Below are 23,769 nucleotides of genomic sequence, written 5' to 3'. Positions count from 1 at the left end.
TTTTCTCAATAACATATATATATATGTATATAGGTCCATATTTTTCACCAGATGTATCAAGTAACATGCATGTAACAATCCATGCAATCCACACATGCAAAAAAATCAAACCATAGATGTCCAGAAATTAAGTTACATGTAATAAAGTGAATGTGACAAAAAAGAAAGATGGTAGGAAAAATAGACTGTTCACTCAAGGTTGCTTTCTAATCTCTCCATCTCTGAACAGGTATAATCTCTGCTGTTTTGATGAATCTGTTTCCTGTCATATTTTACTCGAGTTGTGCAATCTTGGGTTTTAAAAGCTGTAATTTAGGAACAGTAATTGATTGTGTTTACAATTTTGCATACATATTTAGTTATTTTGTATTTAATCTCTGAGCCAATATAATAAAAAGGATGTGGTGTTCACTTTCTGTTGAAAATGTAGAATGTAAAAATCAGATCTGTGCCATTCAGTAAAGGTTGAGGATCCTCGGTGTAAAGAAAAAAAATAAATGCTACTCTTTTATTGGATTATTTTTGGATGCTAAAATAAATCAAAGATGCTATTGAAATCTTTACTGTACATATTGATTTACTGTCAAGTGACCAATATATGTATTTGCAAAATGTGTAATTTTCACAATCCATTACTAAATAAACTAATTAAGAGAAAATCTATAATTTTTTCACTTCCCTCAGTGGGTAGAGGAAGTAATGCTGCAAGTGAAATCAAATAACAGAATCAGATGGGATGGCAGCTGTACAAACTGTGTGAGCAAACATCAAAACAGGAAAAGGATGCTGTGGTTCTGTCACTGACTTCTGAGGCAGAAATGAATATATTAGAAATGGAAATATGACTGTTAACACAATAAACCATCGCATCAAAGAAACATTTCTTAAGATATTGCATAAATCAGTCAGTTTTGTAGGGTTTGTTTTTTTCTAAATGCAGTTTCAGCAATCTGTTTTTGAAACAGATGTCGGTACATTTTTAATATATATTCTTTATTTCCATTTAAATCACCGATGTATTTATAGCATTCCCACATGCTGCATTAGTGGATCATAGTGTACATTTCCACATGCTGACTGTTTTTTCTGGTTCTTCTTACAGGTGTAAGTGTAACCTCCATGCCTCCCAGTGCCTGCTGATTGAAGGGAACCTCCAGTGCCAGTGTGAACACAACACCACCGGGCAAGATTGCCAGCGATGCAAGAAAGGCTTCAAAGCCAAGTCCTGGAAAGCAGGTTCCTACCTGCCTCCGCCAACTGGAACCCCCAACACCTGTACGTACCGCCTTCTGCATCCTACCACTGAAATTATCTTAATCCATATGTTGAGACATGTGCTGCGGAAGTAGTTCTGGTTAGAACTTTCCTCATATTCACTGCCGGATAAGACAAAATATATATGTAGTTTTTCGAAATTACAGATTTTAAATAATAAAAATGCATAATAAATGGTCAAAGTTCTAAACATGGACTCAAAACATGCAAAGTTTTCCACTAGCAGTTAAGTAAATGAAATGTGTCAACCTAACTTTATGCTTTCTGTAGCCTCCTTCAAACCCCTGGAGCAATTCTTGTTAAATATTTGACCACTCCTGCAGCAGAACCACTGAGTGTAAAAATGCCCCAAAGCATTATTTTACCACTATCAAGCTTGATGATTGATTCAGTGTTCCTAATCCTTCCAAAAAAAATGTATTGTTGTTAAAGCTTAAGAGTCAGATCTTTCACATCTGACTTTTTCTTTTATCTGTAGGATGCATTTGGGTCTTGAGCATGACCGAAGCAAAGAGATATCAGATTAACTCACTTAAATATTTGAACTGATGGTACAATTCCAACTTCTCCATTGTTATAAAAGTCGGACAGTTGGATGAGTGCTGCCAGAGAATAACAGTATCTTGATGCTGCTAAAGAGAAATGACCAGCTGTACTCAATGGTGATCATTAATGGGAAGTTAGATATTGGCTTTGCATGTAACTGTAAATTTAAAGAAAAGGCTGTAATTTCAAGTTGTACTTGCAGAGTGTCCTTAAGATTCTAATTTCCTTCATGGCAGAACTGCAGTGTGTGGATCAGCACACCTGGGCCCTACCCTCTGCTGAGGTCAAGTGTGCACATGTGCCTGCACTCGCAGCAGATCTCAGAGATGCACATAAGCAGTTGTGCCTAAAGGTTTACATTAGGGCTGCAACTAACGATTATTTTAAAAATCGATGAATCGGCCGATTATTTTTTCGATTAATCGATGAATCGGACAAAAAATATTTTTTATATTAACCTCTTTATTCCAAAATAAACATTTTAGACAGAACAAACAAGCACACAAGTACAGGTTGCTCATTAACTGTACTGGTGCAATATGAAAAATAAATGTTTGTGTTAAAACTACGCAAACTTACATGAGAAATGTAGCTGTACATCCACAAAATATAGGGTACTTTGTTTCATAAAGCGCAAAAAGAGACAGGCATTTTTGTTTTTAAAGCCCCTAAGGGGTTCAAACAATAGGTCCCCCCATTTCAACAAATTAGTTTTTTTAGACTAGAAGAGTTCTGCCTTTTAAGACAGGAAAGTATAGCAGTTAAGGTTGTTGCTTGAGAAAATACTGAACCATAGAGATAAAAATAGCCCTGTGATTCAAATCATAAATCGTATTTGGAATAAAAATGAGAGAACTAGGGGTGCTAAAAAACACATCCTCCAAAGACAGATATTTACATGGGAATGTGGCATATAATTAATTGACATATTACTGATCTTGCTGGATTTTATTCTGCTTTACTTCCATAAATTGCAGGATCTTCTTTATCTTTGCCAGAAGATTTAAACTTTAAAAGCCTTGCCCTCATAATTTGCAAGTTAATTTATTTATAAAGAAAATATAAACGCTGCTTAAGCTAATTCAAATGAAATTAAAAGTAAAATAAGTAGCCAACCTTATCACTGTCTGTAACCTACTAACAAGGTAAGGAAAGCATCAGATGAGCTACCTGAGAAACTAACGTAACGTTTCCCCACTTTAAAACCAAACAAACACGGTTACTCATCCTGCTGATCAGCTCTCTTCACTGCCATTGAAGGCTCCAACGTGTTTTCTTTTCAGGTGCTGCGTCATAACAGTGGTGCTTCCGTGCCATGTTCATTTGTTTTTACAAAAGTTGCATGTTACGACTTTTTTTACTTTACAAAGCGCAGGCTATTTTAATTATTGTGATCAATTTGCGCCGTCAATCCTGGCGCATGCGCGCTTCATTTGCAGTCTGGACGCTGAGGGTAAACTCCTCACTAAATTCCTGCGGCTCTGACTGCAGCGCTGAGAGGGATTCCTGTGGAAGAGGGAGAAAGGGGTTGGGATGGGGGAGGCGCCCCACGGCCACACTCCCCGCCAGTGACACCGTAAAAAGTCGCCAGATTTGTCGCTAGTCGCTTTTTTGAAAAATAGTCGCTGGAGGGGTCTGAAATGTCGCTGAGTTGGCAACACTGCTAATGCGGCGCTGACTCGCTCCGCCATATTTTTTTTCCTTCCCTGGATGACGGCGGCGGCGGATGACGCATTAATCGCGCGACACAACTAATCGATGATTAAATTCGTTGCCAACGCTTTTAAAAGTCGATTTTTATCAATTTTATCGATTCGTTGTTGCAGCCCTAGTTTACATACCCTCGATGGGAAAATTATTAATTAATTCACACTAATAATTCAAATAACACAAAACTGAAAAAAATAATACATAAAAAAAATACTAAATAAGAGTTAAGTAAAATAAAATGTTGATTTATATTATGTTAAAAAATGTAGTAGAAAAATTTTTTTTTAGAAAAATACATTGCCTGCCCCGCCAAAAACTGTTGCCACCAAAAAAAAAAGGTCACACACTTAAGTGATCCCAGATTACGAGCATTCTGAATTTTTTTTCTGGACCATTTTTTTCATTAAAGACAATGGGTCCCCACTATACTTTCAGTTTATGATAATGTGTTGGGCATTAAATTAATTAAAAAAAAAATATTATTGGGCAGTTCTTGGCCTAATTTTGTTAGTTTCTTTAATCTCCTTAGATGTTTTCTCTGTATTCCCATGATTGGACCCTTCTGAAACAGACTGACTTTTTGTGTCATTTGACATTATTGTTTGTTAATGGAAACTTATTGAGCTCACATTGGAGAAAGTTATCTCTGCATTTAACCCATCCCCTTGTGAAGCAGTGGGCTGCCATCTTTGTGGCGCCCGGGAGCAGTTTGGAGTTAAGGGTTTTGCTCAGGAACCCAGAGTGGAGGCAATGGGCTTTAAACCAGCTACATGCAACCTTCTCAGAGCCCAAGTTCACTGCTCTAACCCACATAAATGTGTTTTTTCTGGCCGCTACACTGCGGCTAAACCCAGTTGCCTCTCATTAAGAAATTAGAATCAACTTATTGCAACAGTTGGGATTAAATAACTTGTTGTCAGAATCGCCCTGCTCTCGACTGTTTGCTGGAACGCATCCTTTGTTGCCAACATATCACATTACATATTTTCAACTATACATGTTTCCTCATTTAAAAAATAGAGTACTTACTACAGAATTAGACATAATTTACCTGTCCAGCAGACGTTTTGCAACCAAAGCATCCTATTTCAGACCCTTTTGCCCCTTTAGGGCTCGCCATCTCTGAAAAGAATCTCCTAAATACACACTTAGCAGTTGTTCTGTCAGAACAGCATATGTTGTTAGATCAGCATACATTGTTCTAATACGCATGCGTGCACATGTGCAACACAGAATTATTCCCACATTGAATTTTAGCAGTAGTGTCCGGACCAGGAAAAACACATTTATCTTATCTTTGAAAAAAGAAAATCAGCGATTATATTGTTATTTCTTGGATGCAGAAATGGCCGGACATGATTGAAGTTTCCAGGATGTTGACAGAAGAAGCCCCAATAGTTAAAACGATATTAGTCAATATTAATTTAAATCAAGTTACTTTAGTATTGAAAAACATGTGTTCAGGAATTTCATTTTTGTTACATTTTGTTTTTATGTTTGAAATCATAGAAAACATTGAAAACAAATTCTGAGTCAGAAATAATTTGGGTTAGATAAAAACCTGAGCATACGGCAATCTGACAGCATATACTATTCGCTCCCACTTTTTATACTCTTTTCAACTCCTTGAACAAAGGCTTTCTTTTCCGGTTAGATTTAAAAGGACTCTTTTCAGTCGTTGATGCTCAAGTTTACACAAAAAAGTGAACAAAGAGCTAAAAAAAAAAAAAAAAAAAGCTAAAGCAGCAAACAAGAGGAGTAATTTTTTTTTTTTTTGGCCAGGCAGTGGGCATGAACTGCATGCTTATAATGTGTTTGTGTCAGCTTTCAAATATGGCAATCCCATGCTCCTTTTATACACCTTTCCCTCTCCTGTAGTTTCTGTTTAAATTCTTTTTACTGCAAAAACTAGCATTAGCATTGTTGCACAACTAGGTGCTAGAGGAAGGTAGAAATATAGCCTCTTCAAACTCCTGTGAGTTTTCAATTTAAAAAAATGTAGGATTGTTTACAATACAATTTTTTTATAAGTTACACCAATTTAGGTCAGACTGTTTTAATATAATATTAATATTGAGAGTTTTTTTCCCACATCCTAGCAATTGGCCACTATCAGAGATGCACAATTTGTAATTTACAGCCTACCCTCTAACTGCTTTCTAAAAGAGCTAAAATGGAGAAAGATTGATTAGTTTGTTAAGTCTATAGATTATTATGCTGGCCAGCCATGCTGATACGTCCTATATGCAGCGTGTCCATCTGGTAAGGAGCTGGTAGAGCTCAATTTCAAAGACGGGATTAACAGGGTGAGTGTTATCAGGTTAAAACCAATTAGATAATTACGGATGAGATGCAAAAAAAACTCCAAGCGTGGCGCACTATTTTTGTAATTTTGTTGTCCATGAATCATGCCATGGACTACTTTTTAAAAAGTAGTGACACTAAAGCTGTCAGTTACCCTAAGTGAGATCCGTCTCACTTAGGGTAACAGAAACGGGATTATTAAAGCATTGCTCATTGTCGCCTCCATCTTGCTGCTATGCTAGCAGAAAAGAAGAAAGCTACTGAGAGTGACACATCATACAGCCCCGCCTTTGATTGGTCTCGCCAAATATGGCCGGAGTCACTTGTGGTTTACGTGCTATGGCTGTGACAGGCTAATACATTATATCAAGTCTCTATGTTTTTCCACAGATGAAATGAACTGCTTACATGATGCATTTTGTTGGTTTTGTACCAATTAGGGATTGTTACCAAAAAAGATTAGATGAATCGTCTGTAAATCAAACCTTAGACAAACTTTGTTCCTGTGTACTTTGTTTCATTTGTTGGCAGTAACTGTCTGCAGACAGCTGGAACACTGATGTCTTGCTGTGGTGTAAAGGATTCTTTTATTGTATTTCCACAGCTAATTTGCTGCTCAAATTTTCTTATCTAACAACAGCTGACATGCAGTGTCTTTTCTCTAAAATGATTTTTGGAAAGATTGAGATTAACTTTTTTAAATGACCTTTAATAAATTAAGAGGTATATGCATAACCCCCAGCAAAAGAGAAGATTTAAAAAAAAGAAGAGTATAAAAGATGATGAGGATACAAAGCTCAAAGAGTTTCTTTGACCTCCTTGCAGAGAGCAGGGCTGTGCGACAGCACAGTGGTGTGTGGGCAGGAAATCCTTTTGGAGGGAGTAACCAGCCTCAGGAGCTAGCTATGATAAAATAATAATCTAGGGCAGCCCCTCCCCAGTTTTCTGCCTTAACACTGACACACTCTTTATGCACTTAAAGAGACAGCCAAAAACACCAGCAGAGATGCTTCTGTGTGTGCCCTTACTGCTTAAAGCTGTCTGCCTTTTTTCCCCGTTATGCTGTTGTTGCTATCTCACTTATATCAGGACTGACACACACCTTCAGACCTCATCCCTGCTTTTTTAAACTTCTGGATTCAATTTGTGGCTTTTAAGCATTAAAATGCTTGCGGCCTTCTCCAGGTTGTATCATGAAATAAAACAGCCAAAGCTTGGTTAAGACAGAAATCATAATACTCTATAGTGTAGGACTACATTTATGTTAATCAAAAAATAAGCTTTATTTGAAAAAACTTAAGTGGATATGCACTTTGCAAGAAAGCATAAACCGAAGATACAGTGAGACAGTCAGATTTGGGACAAGAGGGAGGCAGTTCAAATCCTTTTATTACTCAGGGACGATGAGTGGTGGTCCTCTGCAACCCTTATTTTTCTTAACAGCCTTCTGCCACCTGAGTCTGATAAATGAGGCAGAGTCAAGTCTTTAGGCAAATTGAATGCATAAATAAACAAGTTCTCATCTCCTCTTCCCTTTCTTATTCTCTTTCAGGTGCAATTGCTGGTTCGCCCTCCGGTTCTAGTAAGTAATAATGCAAAGCAAAGCAGAAGATTTGGTTCTCATTTCTATTTCTTGTCCCAGCTCGCTTCTTATCTCTTTCTGTTGCACTGAATTTTTTTTGTTACCCATCTATTTTTCCATCTGTATTGCTGCTAAACTCCACCTCTCTCCCCTGTGATGTTCAGCTGGCTCTCTCCAGTTGCTCATTTCTTTTCCCCCGCATCCCTACACTTGGTGAGCCCTCAGAGCTTCATTATTAATAAATCTCTCCGTCGCCACATCCTTTCATCACAGAACATCTCACTAACCTGCACAGAAGGAATTCTTCCACATATCTGCTTTTTAATATTTAGACTAATGACAGTTGTTGTTGATGGATTGAAGGAATGGGGATCAGAGGGGGTTTTGCGTATGTCCTGGATGGAGCAGCACACAGAACTGAGGGACAACAGAAGGAGCAACTGGAGATAAGGATGTGGGCATATGTTAGTTTGTTGTAATGCAGCGTGATTCTGGGTGAGGAGTGAGGGAAGCCAGGAATAAAAGGGAATTTGATTAGGGATTCTCTCTGTGGAGAGGCTCTCAGCCTCCGAGCTGTTAGACAAAAACGATCGGCAAAGTGGCAACATCTACCCTGACAGCGCCGGGCTTTTCCCCACATGGCCCAGTACTGTAAAGGACTGATCCATGCATGGATAAACCTAACAATTGGGTTATACTGCAGGAGGACAGATGACTGCTCTTTAAAAGCTTGTTTGATACCAAAACAACTGATTGATTTTTTTTTTTTTTTTGGGGGGGGAGGCAAATAATAACTAATCAGTCAAAGAAATATAGTGTATCGATGGTGTGGTTATAGCTGAAATCTTCTGTGTTGTTAAACTCGCACAATTTCAATTTTAAATCACTGCTCTGAGGATTTTTCAATGTGATATCTTTCTTATGGCCTTGAAAGAAATTTGACTTTGGGACTCAAAATAGTTTCACACTTCTGTTCAACCAGAAAGTAAAAAAAAACATCTGCATTAACAGCAACATAGTTCAAAACAAGAAGATCCTGGGTATAGCTAAAGCAGTAATTCACTAATAGTTCATTCAAAACAGTATCTTTATTTTATTTTATTGGAACTCAATTTTAATGTTCCTTAAAGTAAAGGGAAAATAAATAATTTTCCATTTTAACAGGAAAGTGAGAGTTCAAAGTATAAAGTGGGCCTCTCTGTCATCATATTCAATAATCACTAGATATCCAATTCACACAAATATGCCTCAAGCAGTTTTTAAAAACCTATATAATTTTTTAACTAACCAGAGAAAAACATCTCAGTCATGAAGGTTATTCGCCCTGCTGTGGACAGGTTCAGATTTGTCAATGAAAGATTCATTGGTATTACTTTGAAAACTACCTAAAGACGGTTTGTTTCCTTTTTCTGTAAATGAAGACAGGAAAGGAGCTGAAGATGAAGTTGAAGCTGAACCCGGAACTGATACAATAATCATCTCTGAGGCTGATGGGTCGCAGGCTGTTGCACATAATCCGTTTGGTGCTTCTGTGAAAGGTGCGAAACGTAGTTTAGTTTAGTTATAGATAGAGTTAAAAAAAAATAGATTTTCCTTCTTTTGTAGAAATCCAGCAGAAGCCTAACCTCATAATGTCACTTCAGTCCTGTCTAGTAAACACCAGGAGACAGGAAGTTCTAGTTACACCAACAGTTGCATACACTGCAGAAAAATCTCTTTCTATCCTAAAACACAATCAGAAGCTAAGTGGTTTTGTGGATTCTCAACAAAAAAAAATACCTAAGGCTATTTTTTTTTTAAAGAAATTGTTCAGTATTATGGGAAATATTTGTCTTCCCTTCAGGGAGCTGGAACAGATGATTGACAAAGCTGTCATGTCTGTTTCTCAGAGATGATGCTGCAGACAGCAGTTGTTTAACTCATCCAGGGTATAATAAACAACATAAAACAACAATCCTGCCCTGAACGACAGACATCACCTCTAGAGCTTACGCCATAAGTTCACCTTTCGTTGTTTTGCAGTCTGTATGATATATACTGTGGAAAACATAAGGATGTGTTTATGGGCTTGGCTCTGTAAAATCATGGAGAATCTTTTGAAGCAGAACAACCCCTAGGAGCACAGTTTACAGAGATTTCTGCAGAGATTATTAAAGCTAAATAAAACCAAACTAATATGTGAGCTTTCGAGGTTCTAAATAGTCCGTTTCAGTGGTTGGTCGTAAGCTAAACTGGCTTGATGATTAGTTTACAAAGAAATATGCTCTCAATGTTATATAAGCTACATTGCCAATGAGAAATACATGAATATCAAACTTGGATGCATTTAAATTATGGTTTGTACATTTGTCACAGAACATAAAACAAGGACTGGCTGCATGAGTAGAATTTGTTGTAAAAGTCTCTCTATTTCACCCAGGGTCCAAATTATGCATACAGGCCAACATTTATACACACTTCCTGCTTGCCTTTTGTTATACATCTCTAAGAAAGTTACATAAAAATATATGATCTGTTGAAGCTATCAGCAAGCTTCTGGCATTTTTTGGAAATCATTTGAATTGTTTGATTTCCTGGTAAAGACCTGGCTTTCAAGAACAATCCATATGTCTTCAACTGTTTGTGGATTTGGGCTTGTTCTTAATATTTATGGCTTACCTGCTTTTCCCAACCAGCTTTGATCTGTATTTGGATCATTTTGTGTTTGAATACCCCTGTTTAAATCTGTTTTAGGCATGTGTGACAAAAAACTCACACACACACACAAACACACATACACAATAGAAAATATTGGCTTGGATGTTCAAGAAAATTCAGAAAATGAATACTCATACCCAACTAGAAGATGGTGGAACAACCATTCAACTCCAGGCCTAAAGATTTGGAATCTTTTATATTTATCATGTCTTTATACTCCAAAACAAAGGCTTAAATACATCCTCCTCAGCTTCTACAGAAACAAGAGTTAACCCCCTCATGTCGGGCATATTTGCCATTTTCGGGCTGATTATCCAGTCATGCGAGAATGTTTCGATCAGGCCGACTTGCGTCGTGTAGTATACAGCGGTTAGCAAGGGGGGTCAGCCTCTCACAACCACCGATCTCCCGATCAGGAATGGTAAGGTCGGGAGACAATGAAACCTGTTTGAAATTCAGTCGGCCGGCGTAAGGTCGCATCCGAGTGTCGGGGCGCACAGTGTTAAAACATACATCGTGAGCTGTGAAACCCTGCGGTTTCGTTGTACTGTTTCAGCTGTAGCTGCGTGCAACACTTGAAAATGTTGCACAGTGTATGCCCAGGAATATACTGAGCGAGGGTAGCACCTTGGAATTTTAGGACACTGGCTCTTAACCTGAGTGTCAACGTTCATAAAGAAGGGATTTATACATCTATTTGAACTGAAAGAATTACAAACCTGAAATTAGGTCCTGTTAGAAATAAGGCCAGTCTAACAAAGATTGAGCTACATATGTGGTCAAAAGAACAATTATGCTTTGAGGAGTCAAGGTGACATATTAAAGCGTAAGAGCACTGTACTAACTGTTAAACATGGTGGTGGCAGCATCATGTTGAGGTATGTTCAGTTGGTTATGTTACTGGTAATACCTGTTATTACCAGTAACATAACCAACTGAACATACCTCAGCATGATGCTGGTAATACCTGTTATTGTTACTGCAAAAAGGTAATGGAATAATAAAGATGCAAGAATTTCTCTTCGTTTCAATAGCTAGATTGTTAAAACCTTTACACTGTTGGTGTTCCAACAGGATAATGATCCCTGACAAACATCACAACATTTTAATGGATAAAGTAGGAAATTATCAAGCTTCTGGATAAATCCTGATCTCAACACTATTAAAGTTTGAAACTATGCTTTAAAGCCAGTGCCAAACCACGAAACCATGGTTCCATGCATGCTCTGAAATGTAAAGAAATCAACTTAGAGTCAGACTAATGCCAAGACCTTGATGATAGCTAAATGAAATGGTATGTGTTTGTTTAACTCAGTATTAGCAGGACTGAATGTGTGTATTTTAGCTTACTTTACTTTTTTCAACTGAGAAGTTCAGAAAATGTTTACAATAAAGACGCTTTCACACTGAAATCCTGGGTTTTTCAAAACTAGCTTGTCCCGCTAACATTCGGCTTTTGGCTCTATTCCCATTGAACTGATAAGCCAGGTCTAACCCCCTGCTGGCAAGCTGCGTGGCCACTGTCCCTCACCACTGCGTTTTTGATGACAGCACCACGCTGGGTGAGCGTTGCTAATGTCGACAGTACGACAAATAAACTGCAAATACTGGAACGGTTCCTTAAACCTGGCAATGAAGCTCCTCTTCTTCGGCAGATCATAAGGAGCTCACAAACCTCTCTATCTTGCCATGTTTCATCCATGTTTCTCAAATACAAGCAGAGTTGTTCGAGCTTCTTATTTAACACGCGACCGATGCAGTGTTGTGACGTACATATGTTGAACTCAAAGTCATTACATAATTTAACGTGCCAACCCGGGTCTGGTGTTCCCACTGTATGCCGATCAGATCCAAAGCGATTTTAACGGTCGCTTGCCGAGTAGTAGACACATCACAGTGAGCTGTTCCCACTGCCAAAAAAAGCCAATTGTTCCTGGGTTTAAAGGGTTTTTCGGCCAGTGTTTAGTTAACTGGGTTTTTTTTTTTTTGTGTAATCCTTCCGCCATAAAAAGAAAAGTTTAACTCTTTCTTTAAAAATCCAGAATGTAATATTCATGCCCAGGACAATTTGTCAATTAGTCCGCCAGTACTTCAATTTGCTATCAGTTAAAAATAAAAAAAAATACAGCAGAGGCCGTACATCAGAACACAAAGCAGTGACTCTAGAGGAGTCGATAGAAACAACTGTTTATTACTGCTCCTCTAAAAGCGTACACATTTACTGAGAAGAAAGCACAATTTTACACATGCATGGAATGTTAAATTTTAATTTGATTCAGGCTAAAAACATGAACATGTAGTGTCTGATCTGCAAACCAGAGTTGTAAGGCAGTCAAGAGTAATAATATTGAGATGATTATGTTTACTGCTGGGTTTTTATAGTAAATATTACAAGTCAAATAAATTGAAATATTTTTTTCATTCAAGTTTGCAGGGGGATAAAAGAGTAAGAAGGTACTCTAAATTGGAAAAGTTAATATTTACTTTGAAGTTTAAAAATATATTTGAATATAGCAGAGTAGGAGATTTTAAGCAATCTTTTAACCCCCAAAAAGAGGCCTGCTGCTGCTGCAAACTTAAGAAGCCTTTTTCCCTCCATCTTTTGGAAAATTCTGGATACTTTAATAAGTGATATGAGTTTTTCTTTGCCTGAATGTTTAAATAATGCCATCACATTGTAGCAGGAACTTCCTACACACTTGTGACAAATCCACTGTGCGCTCCTGTGGATGTGCTTATAGACTCTGACAGGCAGGGTGTTTGTGTCAGTGTAGAAATCATACATAATTCATCCTCCAACTTACTGGAGGTCTTCAGCTGAACATTGACCATTTCTCAGGCTATTTATATTGCGGACATTAATGTTAGATGTGGATTGTTCTGTCTTGAAAGCTGGGTTGTCAAAGTGTTGTGACATTCAGACTTTATTTGTTCTGACTGACTGATCTTAAACCAGGCCGGGTAGATGGGAAAGATGTCAGCTGCCTTGATGTACAGTGAAGTGGTCCTTAAAGCCCAGTTTGCCTTCATACTGAATTAAAACCTGCCATCTTGGTAAGCAGCAGTACTTTTAATGTTGTGCCAAAACTAAAAACATGGTAGATGCTTGGATTTCCATGAGTGTGATGTCAACCGGTCTTGAAGGAATCCATTAAATGTGGGCTTTTGCACGGCACAGCACTTTTGTTGTTTGGCTGACATCAGGAGAAAAACTCAAAAGAGTTTGATGATTAGCAATGACTCAAGAGAGTCTGACAGACGCTTACACTAAAGGACTTTGTAAGCCTTTGAAAGCTCGACATGAAGGGCACAGATATTTTGTAAAAATAACATTAATGTTTCTGTTAAATATACGTCTAACAGAAGCGTTTCCTTTAGGACTGTAAAAAGTTAATAAAAACTTTTTTTTTTTTTTCATTTACCTTTGCAGCTTTAACTCCAAAACACTACATTTATTATAGATCTTGGAGTTAAATCCTAGCCAGACACATGTACTATGTATCCGTGCATGGGTTTTGACCAAGTACACTAGCTACCTTCCAAAGCCAAAAAGAATTGTTTTACATTTCAACAGCAAAATTCATTGGATTTTGGAGGAATTATTGTCATCTGCTCAATGTAGCACATACAGTATGGTATTGTGATTAGGGAGGGAAATTATGCATGTTTTTAAAAGCCAGAAAAGTTGTAATATATTTGTATTCCTTCTCTTTCATTTTAATTAGTCAAAATAGAATCCAGGGCAACTGATTAATTAAGAAGTAAATTATTAATGATTACAGCATCTCATCGTCTGGCTAATTTAATCACAATATTAATCCAGCTGTTCTGTGTAAGCCTTACAGGTGTGTTAGAGACCATTAGTGTAGAAACAGCATTCCTAGGACACAGGAACACAACTGACAGGAAGAAAGTTGTGAGGAAGTTTAAAGAGGGGTTAGGTCTTCAAAAAAAATCAAAAACATCCAAAAAATGTCCAAGTATGGCATAACTGCAAATCCACCAAACCATGACCATCCATTTAAACTGAAAGATTTGGAAAGGATTTCATTGATAAAAGAAGCAGTCAGAAGACCGGTAAAACTGCATAAACTTTTTTTACATTATTTTTTTCCAGTAGAATTAACACTTGTATTCTCAACCACTCTAAAGGTTCTATAACTGTAATAATTTTGAGGGGGAAAAAATGCTTTTGACAAAAAAAGTAAGGACCTTTAAGGGCATGGAGTCATGTAGCGTGAATACAAATGCAAACACACTGCGAACACATAAATGCGCAGCAAATACAAAAAGTACTGCAAAGACAAAAGTAAAGCCTGCAAACACTAAAATGAGACGAAAACAAACTAATTTACCGCTTGCAAATAAAAACGCTGCTTGTAGCAAAACCAGCTGCAGTTAAAGAGATCCTGCAAACCCGCTCTGTTTGATGGAATTGCTTCAGACTACAGGGGGAAACAATCATAGATTCATATGGGACCAGATCATAGACAATGCTATGAATTAATGTATATGGATCAGACCCCTAGCATAGACATAAACAGGATGTCTCCCCAAGGAACATAAGTACTCATTTTAAGCTATTTTAAAACATAAGCTCTGTGAGCTTCCCGTTTATGTCTTTAATAAGGGTCTGGAACATTTATACTATCCAGAAATTGCTTGTAGCTTTCTATTTACTATTAGATCTTATAACTACCTGTACTTTTAGCATTTTTTCCTTTGTATTTGTTTAGTTTGTTAGCATACTTTATATGTTAGTAGTAGGTTTTGTATTTGCAAGGTGCTTGCATGTCGCTGCTTTCTGTTCACTGCAAGTGCACAATTTTTCTTGAGCAGCATTTTTTATATGCATGTGAATTGTCTAGTTTTTTACACTGCAGAAGTTGCTATAGTTTGTTATTTGCTAAGCATTAATCTATTTGCTGTGCATTTCTACATTTTGACCATAACTCACCGCTAGTTCTATTTATACCAATATGTATGGATAATTTTTTCTTCGACTTAACAGTTATTACCAACTGTCATATACAGTCCTTTTTAAATGAATTGAACTGCACCACATTTTTCTCAAAACACAATGTGAATTCTTTTGTAAGGCGCAACAAGCATGAGTGTTAGGTTGGTTTTCCTGTGTGTATCTTTGCTGCCCTGTGATGGTTCAGTGTCTTGTATGGAGATAGTTATCAGCCTCTATTCCATGACTCTAAAGGGGCTCTGTGGTTACAAAAATAAATGTATATATATTTATATATATATATATATATATATATATATATATATATATATATATATATATATATATATATATATATATATATATATATATATATATATGTTCATACAAATAAAAAAAACATTAGATTCTAAAAACAGACATGCTGCTAAGCAGTTAAGTTTAGTTAAAGTAGCACAAAGTGATCAGTTGTAATTCTGGGACACCATAATGAATAATCATTTCTAACTTTTTTCTAATCGTATGATTAGAGAAGTGTATTTAGGTCTTAAACTGACCCTGTTGTATGTAAGCCCTCCTCCCGTTTTCTGTGTGTGTTTGTAAAAACGTATAGGTAGATGTTTAGATTTATTGCAAGCATATGGTGCCGTTCACTGGATCCCATAAATCATCTTCATCCCCTCTAGTTCCTCCTGGGGCTCTGAGGTCTTAGGTCCCATTCTCACCAAGCGGCCGCCACGACTGTTTGCACAAGCACACACTAAAACTCACAAACCCACTGACACACCATGCTTTTATGCTGCGGTGTAGTAACAGCCTTATCATGTCTACAAGTAGTCCACTTTACACCATTAATTGTTTAAAATCATTTTAAAAAACTTAATTGTCTCAACTGTCTTAATGGCTTAAATGTGTCTGAAACAAGTAAATAATTGCAACATCAATACATGGAGGGATTTTATTTTTTATTTCAATGCTTTCTTCTTGGACATGGGATTATAATTTCAAGCTAAAGTCAAAGAAAGCAAAGAGATTTTTTTTTATATTATGGCTCCCATCTAAGCAGGTGTATCTATGAAATCCTTACATCAGATGTCCAGAACGTGCTAGACAGTTATATGTCATAGTAGTTTCATCCTTTGTCTCTTTCCTGCCCCAGTTAAGTCAACAGGCATGCGCAGAGGATTAGCAATCTATTGGCAAGAGAGTCTGATCCACTGAGCATGCAGCTCATTGGTCAGTCTGGACAGATGGGTGTTAGCATGGGGGGAGGGTTGCAGGTCATAGAGACCCAATCCTTAAACCCTGTCATAAATCTACCAACCTGACTGCATGACTCCCATGTGACCAGTTTATTTTTCATCCAAACTCTGAAACTTCAGAGGAGCTTGGAAATACACAGTCACATGGTCAAGCACATGCAGAAGAGTGTGCCAACACTCGCTGGTGACATGCTTCTCTGCTCAAATCCTCAATTTTTTTTTTTTTTTTTGAAAAACTATACTTGGCTTCAGTTATCAAGTGATTGGATCATGGCTAGAAAATCATGTGACATATTAACAACATCCATGCCGTTTAACGCTATTAAGATTTTGTGCAGATGTTAACAGATCTTGAATCACAATGACTGCATTAGTGCAAAGACAAATCAGTGTCTCACACTCTTGTAACAAATGATGAGAATGCTGAGACTGACATGTGACATTTAGACATTATTATTTACACTTTCTTGGATTATTTTAGCAGAGTGACAAATGATCTCATTATATGCGAATGCATTTGTGTGAGAAGGCCAAAAAAAGATGATGTTCCTCGGGTTTGTGTGTGAATAGTAGGTGTTTGAGTTTGTGCCAGGGGAGTGTGTCACCATGGGGCAGCTAGAGAGTCCATTTGAACAGACGGGTGCATTTTGGAGGGATTATGATTGATATAAACTCAGACTGTTGATGCTGTGCAGAATGGCTGGAAAATGAAACTTGTATTTTATATTTCTATTTACACACAGACAACTCGGAACTCACCATCCCTGCTGATGAACGTGGAAACTCACTTGTCAGTTCTGTTAACTCTCACCATGTTGATATAGGTGAAGGTAGGCACTACACTGTAGTATCAGACCTGCTAGCTAATTTAGTGTCCATAGTATTTAGCATCCTTCTACTACGTTAGATAAATTTACCATCTGAAAATTGCTGGATTAAAATTAACAAAAATTCAATGCGGTTGTTGTTAAGCCTGAGTTGATTTGACACCATTTGTGTTAAAATGACACCTGCTAGAGTCAGGCTTAAACTAACCTTTTAATTTAGATAAAGGTTTATCCGTCTAGAAATAAAATGAATGTGTCTAACATCCCAGCCAAAGTCCAGACTTGATTTGACAAAGAGTCTGGGAAAGATTAGTTTCAATGCAAGCATCCCCCCATCTTTAAAGGTTTTAGCCTGTACTGTAGCTATTTAACATTATTGTTTCAAAGATCAGTTTTACAACTTATCTTTTTGTTATTGTTTGAAACTTACAGAAAAGGTTCATTGAGGTCAGATCTGCTATCTGGTTAAAAAATTAAACAAATAAGGTTGTGCCCTCTTATTCAACAGGTGAGCACGCAGACTTTTGCTCCATTGTTTGAATTAAATTTAACAGCTTCCATTCTGACTATATTAAAAAGAATAGTTTGAATATTTAAACCAGCAGTTTTTTTTTCCTATTTTTTAATGAGTATGTCTTTAGTGGCCTTCTGTAATTTGTTTGCTCTTTTGTTTGTTTGTGTTTCTTTTGTGCTCCCTAGTTTAGCAGTTGTGCTTTCATGCTTTGTATTTAGAAAACTTATATAGAACCAGATGTTCCACAATTCTTTCAGGAAGAAAAATTTCCTTAAACATTTTTTTTATCAACAAACATTCTTATGACCTGCAAATAATACTGACTTTATTTGCTCCATGGTTGCTTTCAAACCTCACAGTGTATCTAAAGGAACAAATCTAATGAGACACTAAGGAGAATGTGATAGTAATCTAGGATAAATCTTTATTATGTCAGACCCGTGTTGGAAAACGAGAGCCATTATTAAATTAGATCCTTTCACAGATGCCATTATCCTAAAACAACTTAAGTAACACGGTGTGAATAGAGGAAATGCTTTATCCATCTGCCGGGTGCTGATAGGATACCTTATGAGCAACAGCAATCCCCACCATCCAAAAAAAGTAAAGCTGCAGACAAAATTAAAAAAATCTCAGGAATTATAGGGATAACTTGTTCTGGATCAGATTTTTACTATCCATTGTACTATTAGCTGTGTGTTAGCCATAACAGCTTAAAAAAGAGGAAGCACAATTTTCACTGTTTAATTGTTAATTGTAATTGTTGTAAATCGTCATTATTTTCTTAAAGAATTACAATATTTCAACAGTACAATGCATGTATATATAATACAGGGAAGCATGGACAGAGGTAAACAGTATGCTGACAACGTGATGCTGCTGTCACATATATGGAGATACTATTAAGACTTAGTTTAGAGTTTCAAGTAAAGTATTGTAAAATGATGGAAGATTATCTTTCGTTTGAATAATTTCTTTATTGCCAAAGAATCAGTGGCAGTCATTGATAATTTGTGCCAAACAATTTTTCGTTATTGCTTTTGCATAAGTGATAGTAAGCAGTAAGTGGGAAAGTACACGTCCCTTTCTTACTGTTAAGAATAGCAAGATTAGCTTTCACGCTTCATGGTGGACTGCAGCGGATATCATCCTAACCCAGAATCTCCTAATAACTGAACAATTTCAGGGGCAGCCGATGGAGTGGTTTGCTCGGGGCACATTTCATTTAAGAGTTATTTGCTGAAATTTCCAGTTTTCAGGATTACTCTAAATAATATTTACTCTAAATACAAACTTCCATTCCTCTCAATGTTTTAATCAGACATCTCACACAGGTGGAAATAAACAGATACATTAATTAAACCTGAACATTCTGTAACTAAACACATTGTGTTTTCATAATATATCTTTATGGTAGAAATGGACAAGAAAGAGCATCTGTTAGTGAGCTGGATTTAAGGAGAAGATTTAGAGAGACTTAGACAGATTTTATTTGTCATTTTCTTTACACAAGTGTAAAACGAAAAGAAATTTCGTTTGGAACATCTCTGGACAATTTTATCTTATTTAAAAGTGCAACCTTGAAAAATAGTTTAAAAAAATAATAATAAAATAAAAGAGAAGAGAAGGAATATTTATATGGAGTTCTGTGGGAAAGGTTTTAGCCAGTTAAATCTTTCTACACCTCAGTTTAAAATACTTTAATGCTCATACTTTCTGTTAACTTTAAATGCAATATAATTCAAATCAACAAGCCAAAAATCAGCAAGTTGCTTATTAACATTTTTTTGATAAACAAGGATCCCTGCTGCTGCCGCTACTGCAGGTTATCTGAGTGTCGGGGTGCTCCGTACTCCTTTGGAACACCGATTCTAGGCTGTGGTTGTTAAAACTCTGTGAAATTTACCAGTTCCTAAAATCAAAGTTTTACTGTAGATCAAAGTTACAACAGGCAGAAAAAATGTTCAGAGTAGATGATAGGTCGCAGAAAACATGCGCCAGGTTTTATCAATGAAACTTGTCATACTCAGTGTATATAAAAAAAATACAGATAAAATAGGAATGCTTTTAAGAGGGTGTAAATGAACTATAACACATGTCTCTATTTAACATAGAAATTGGAAAATGTATATAAAAGCAAAAGTTGTAATAACTTTTCAGAGGATAATTTATGAATATAGATGATGTCCTCAAGTGGTTCTTGGCATTGTGTTGTTGTAGATAAAGGTATCATACACTGCTTTTCTGAAAGTATTAAATGATCAAAGACAAAATCTAACCATATACAGAATAAAAAGTTTGCAAAATGGTAACAAGCAGTGAAAGAAATTATATATTTTTACTTTAGAACCACAACAACAATGGTCCATAATTCGGTCCATAATATGCACAGTGTTTTTATTCAGAATACAGTTTCTAGCAGTGAAAGGGTTGTGGAACAGCTTTTCAGTTTAGCCTATCTCAGCAGTGTGAAATCACACTTTCATTGTGCGTTCTCACTTATGAGTGTGCTTGCATAGGTGTATGTGTGTGTTTGGATTGGGAAAACAAAAGCTTGGCTTTCTTCAGATAAGCAATCTGAGGCAGCATCTCTTATGCTAATTCTTTAGCTTGCTCATTCCTCATTGCATTTACATTCTCTGTCTTCCTGCACCTGATTCAACAGACAGCAGAGCTCCGGCAGCAGAAAGCAGATTTACAGAGAACTCAGTGCCTCAAACGCACCATGCTTTATCCACCAGCATTTCCTCTGAGCCTCCACTGATACCAGTGGGACAATCTGACACACTTCCTGTCAGAACAGAGGTTCATCCTCCTCCCTCGTCCTCTCTGCTGGGGGAACACAGAGTTTCCCCTACACCACGGGAGTTAATTCATTCAGAAACAGTCCATGAACACTCACATCTGCCTCACCCTGTCCCAGAAGTTTCTTCCCATCACTCTGTCAAAAATATTCATCATCACCATAAAGCCATAGAAGAGTCCGCTGTCCAAGTTCAGCATCACTCAAGGTCAACTGAAGCAGGTAAGACAAATCCTTAGAGGATTACAAAGAGAAGTCAAATTTACTATGCTGACTGATGGCATAATGAAAGGGAACCCCTCACATGTTTTTTCTTCACAAGCTGTTATCATTAAAGCTGATCTGCATCCTATCATGTCATCCATTCTTGTTGAGTACTGACATCTCCCTGGTGCGTGTTTGAGTGAGAGGTCTGGTGAGAGAAAGATTATTGTGCATATGCGGGAGTCTATGAGGGAATGACTTCAGTTGGCATTGTGTTTGCATCATTTAGAGACATTGAGGGGACTTAGGAATATCAGCCACATGATCAGAGTGAAGAAAAGACGCAGAGGCAATGTAGACAGAATCAGGGCAAAGCCCGACTTAACCTCACCCAGCTGCAGCAGATTACAAACTACGGCATTTGTAGTATTAATGTACAAAGCCTGAATGTAGGAATAAAGCCATCTTGTGTTGTTAGAGGTAACTGTCTGTTGGTTTAGCCATGGTGTCAGCTTGCCAGCAAGGGGGCAGATGAAGACTTTCATCACTGTCTTTCCTTACAAAGCCTACCCGACTCTCACCCACCCCTTCGCTTTTACTAGCTGCAGAACGATCAAGAACCCGGGATGCTTCAGCTGCCAATGTCTGATGTTAGACTGTTTGGGCTGAGCTGACTGAGATTAATGTGGAGAATCATCCTGCCCCCAAGGCAGCGCAGGTTACCAAGATCAAATTCATTTACGCTCTTCGCTGAGCAAGAGCAGCCCCCAAAACAACCGTGATTCAGAATCCTGCTTCACTACAGCGAGCGAGTGTTGACAGATGTGTGAGAAGGCGGGTCTGGTGGGGCCAGAGGAGGACACAAGTAGAGACGTAGGCAGGGTAAACTTTGATGAGATGCAGAAATGGCATGATGCCAGTTGTGTGAAACGGTCCTGGGAGCTGTGAGAACAGCTGCTGACGTCCTGTCTCACAGGAGCCCCGGGGAAGGTAGGGGAGGGAGGCATGAATAAGAGCGAGTGGATGGGAGGTAGCCTGAAGGGGGATGCACCGCATGGGAGCAGGATGCTTGCTGAATCCCCTCTATGAAGAAGATGCACTTTGCATGCTCTAAACACCCAATGGGAGGAACACAGATGGAACCATGCGGCTCTCCAGTCTCTTGCTGTCCAGCAATCATTAGTCCCTTAATGATGTTCAAAGTGTGGTCACTCAGTTTGATTGGTTATTCAGTTTTTCTAATAGAAACCATCTCTTTGAGCAAGGCTATAGTGTTTTAAGTCAGTAAATAATGCCTCTGTTTAGCAAGATTCTTGATCTATAATGCTGGTCAAGTGTTTACACTGTTGGTTATGGCAATTTAAAGCGTTTACATTTATTCTGTAGTTTCTTATGAGCTTTTTTCCATAAACAAGCTCCTGGGATAAATCTGGCAGAACACTTAACATTTCCTCTTACCAGAAATGCAACACTGACCCAACACTGACCCAGCTTTTTGGTATAGTTCTCCAATTCTTTGTTTGAAATCATTGGGATTTTGGAAAATACTGTTGTGTTCAATCTTCAGAAGTTTGGCTGGTGATTTGAGCTGAAGTTCAGACCGTAGAGGTATTTTTTTCTATATTATTTTACCTGCTATCCTTTTGTTTAATGCACCAATACCAGTTGCAGCAAAACACGTTCTACTTACTTGAAGTATGTCAAGTTCCACCAAAGATCACCAAGGTTAGGTGATCTAAACACACAGAAAACTAGTTTGGGGGGAAAACGGCTAAAATCAAGCCTCAGTGATAGTTAACCTCAGCCCTTTTCCCGTGAGCAAAAGACCTCACTTGTCAACTTTGTATTATTTATGTAGAGACTAATAGTGAAATACCCAGTTAGACAGATGCAGGGATTATGTTAATGCTAACAAAGTGTGTACTCTTCCTCAAGATTAAAAAAATATATTTTATCTAATTTCTGTTTTTAAAGTTGTACCAGTTAATTAAATTGTAATTGGAAATATAATAGTGTTACGAAATAAATATAAAATGATTAAATAGTGAGCAATTATTTTCAGTGATAAATGTACACAAACTTCTGATCTGCTCTGTATAAACTAATTCAGTTTCACATCTCTCCTCTCTCACTTGGGCTTAGTGTGTTAGCCCAAAAAGCATACAGCAGAGGATCGTGGGAATAAGATAAAACCCTGAAGGAGAAAAAGGCATTTTATGCAATTAAAAATGCATTATAATTGGTTTGTGCATGCTAGGTCTGCTCATATTGATTACAGTTGTTTTTTGCTCATCTCAACAAAGAAAATGACAATGTTGTGAAGACATTACTGGGTCATAAGACAGTTCTTTGGTGGTTTAGATCAGCATATTTTGGATGAAGAAAAGGGAATAAACATTCAGACATATGACATTCACATAAAAGCAAGATCATGTCTTACCTTTCACACCCAGAGTGAAAATATAGTGATGAAGGAGCTTCTCTTACCCCTCTGACTCCCACAGCCTTTTCTTCCAAGCCAAGGGCTGAGGCCCCGATGGACCAGTCTGTTAAATGACAGAGAGAGAAAGATAGACAGAAAGAAAACTAGGTTTCAGCTTATGACAGGAGATCAGTAATCTTTACCTACTTTAGTATCGAAGTAGCTATAAAGTTCCTTTTCCTGAAGAAATAGCTGGTAAAATACCATAAAAGGTCTATGTTTTGTTTAGAGGATTGTGATTGTGGTTTCTCAGTCTCTGTCAAGGTTGTACATGAGATTCATGGATGCAAAACAAGCTCCTCTGAGCACAAGCAAGACAGGGCAGAAGAGGGAAAAAGAGACATCTGAAATGACACACATTTCACGTAAATGTAGCAGTAGGTTTTGCTCTGAGTTTGAACAGTATTCTAGATAAAAATTTTATCATGCAAGGAGAAAGCTTGTGGTAAAAAATGGCCCTATAAAAAATCAAGGTCAACTCTATATAAATTAATCTTTTCACTGACAAAACAGTCTGTCTTTCTGAACATTTTTGACACGAAGAGTATTGTGACAGATTCACTTAGACAGCGACAGAAACTGATGGGTTTAAAATGAAAAACAGCT

The 23,769-nt window shown here is 37.4% G+C and overlaps 1 protein-coding gene across 2 annotated transcripts in view; it reads left to right on the top strand.

Moving 5' to 3' along the window:
* The window catches only part of LOC119776539 (filaggrin-2), a 122,411-nt gene that overhangs the window by 61,728 nt on the left and 36,914 nt on the right, over positions 1-23,769 (top strand). For both annotated transcript variants that reach the window (XM_038274988.1, XM_038274989.1), the window contains exons 4-8: positions 1,103-1,275; positions 7,388-7,417; positions 8,839-8,955; positions 17,077-17,163; positions 20,340-20,699. In XM_038274988.1, coding sequence (XP_038130916.1) covers positions 1,103-1,275; positions 7,388-7,417; positions 8,839-8,955; positions 17,077-17,163; positions 20,340-20,699 — 767 coding nt within the window. The remainder of the gene's footprint in view (positions 1-1,102; positions 1,276-7,387; positions 7,418-8,838; positions 8,956-17,076; positions 17,164-20,339; positions 20,700-23,769) is intronic.

This window comes from Cyprinodon tularosa, unplaced genomic scaffold (assembly GCF_016077235.1).
Source record: "Cyprinodon tularosa strain WSP-4 unplaced genomic scaffold, ASM1607723v1 ctg94, whole genome shotgun sequence".
Taxonomy (NCBI): Eukaryota; Metazoa; Chordata; class Actinopteri; order Cyprinodontiformes; family Cyprinodontidae; genus Cyprinodon; species Cyprinodon tularosa.
This window is presented reverse-complemented; position numbering and strand designations above follow the sequence as displayed.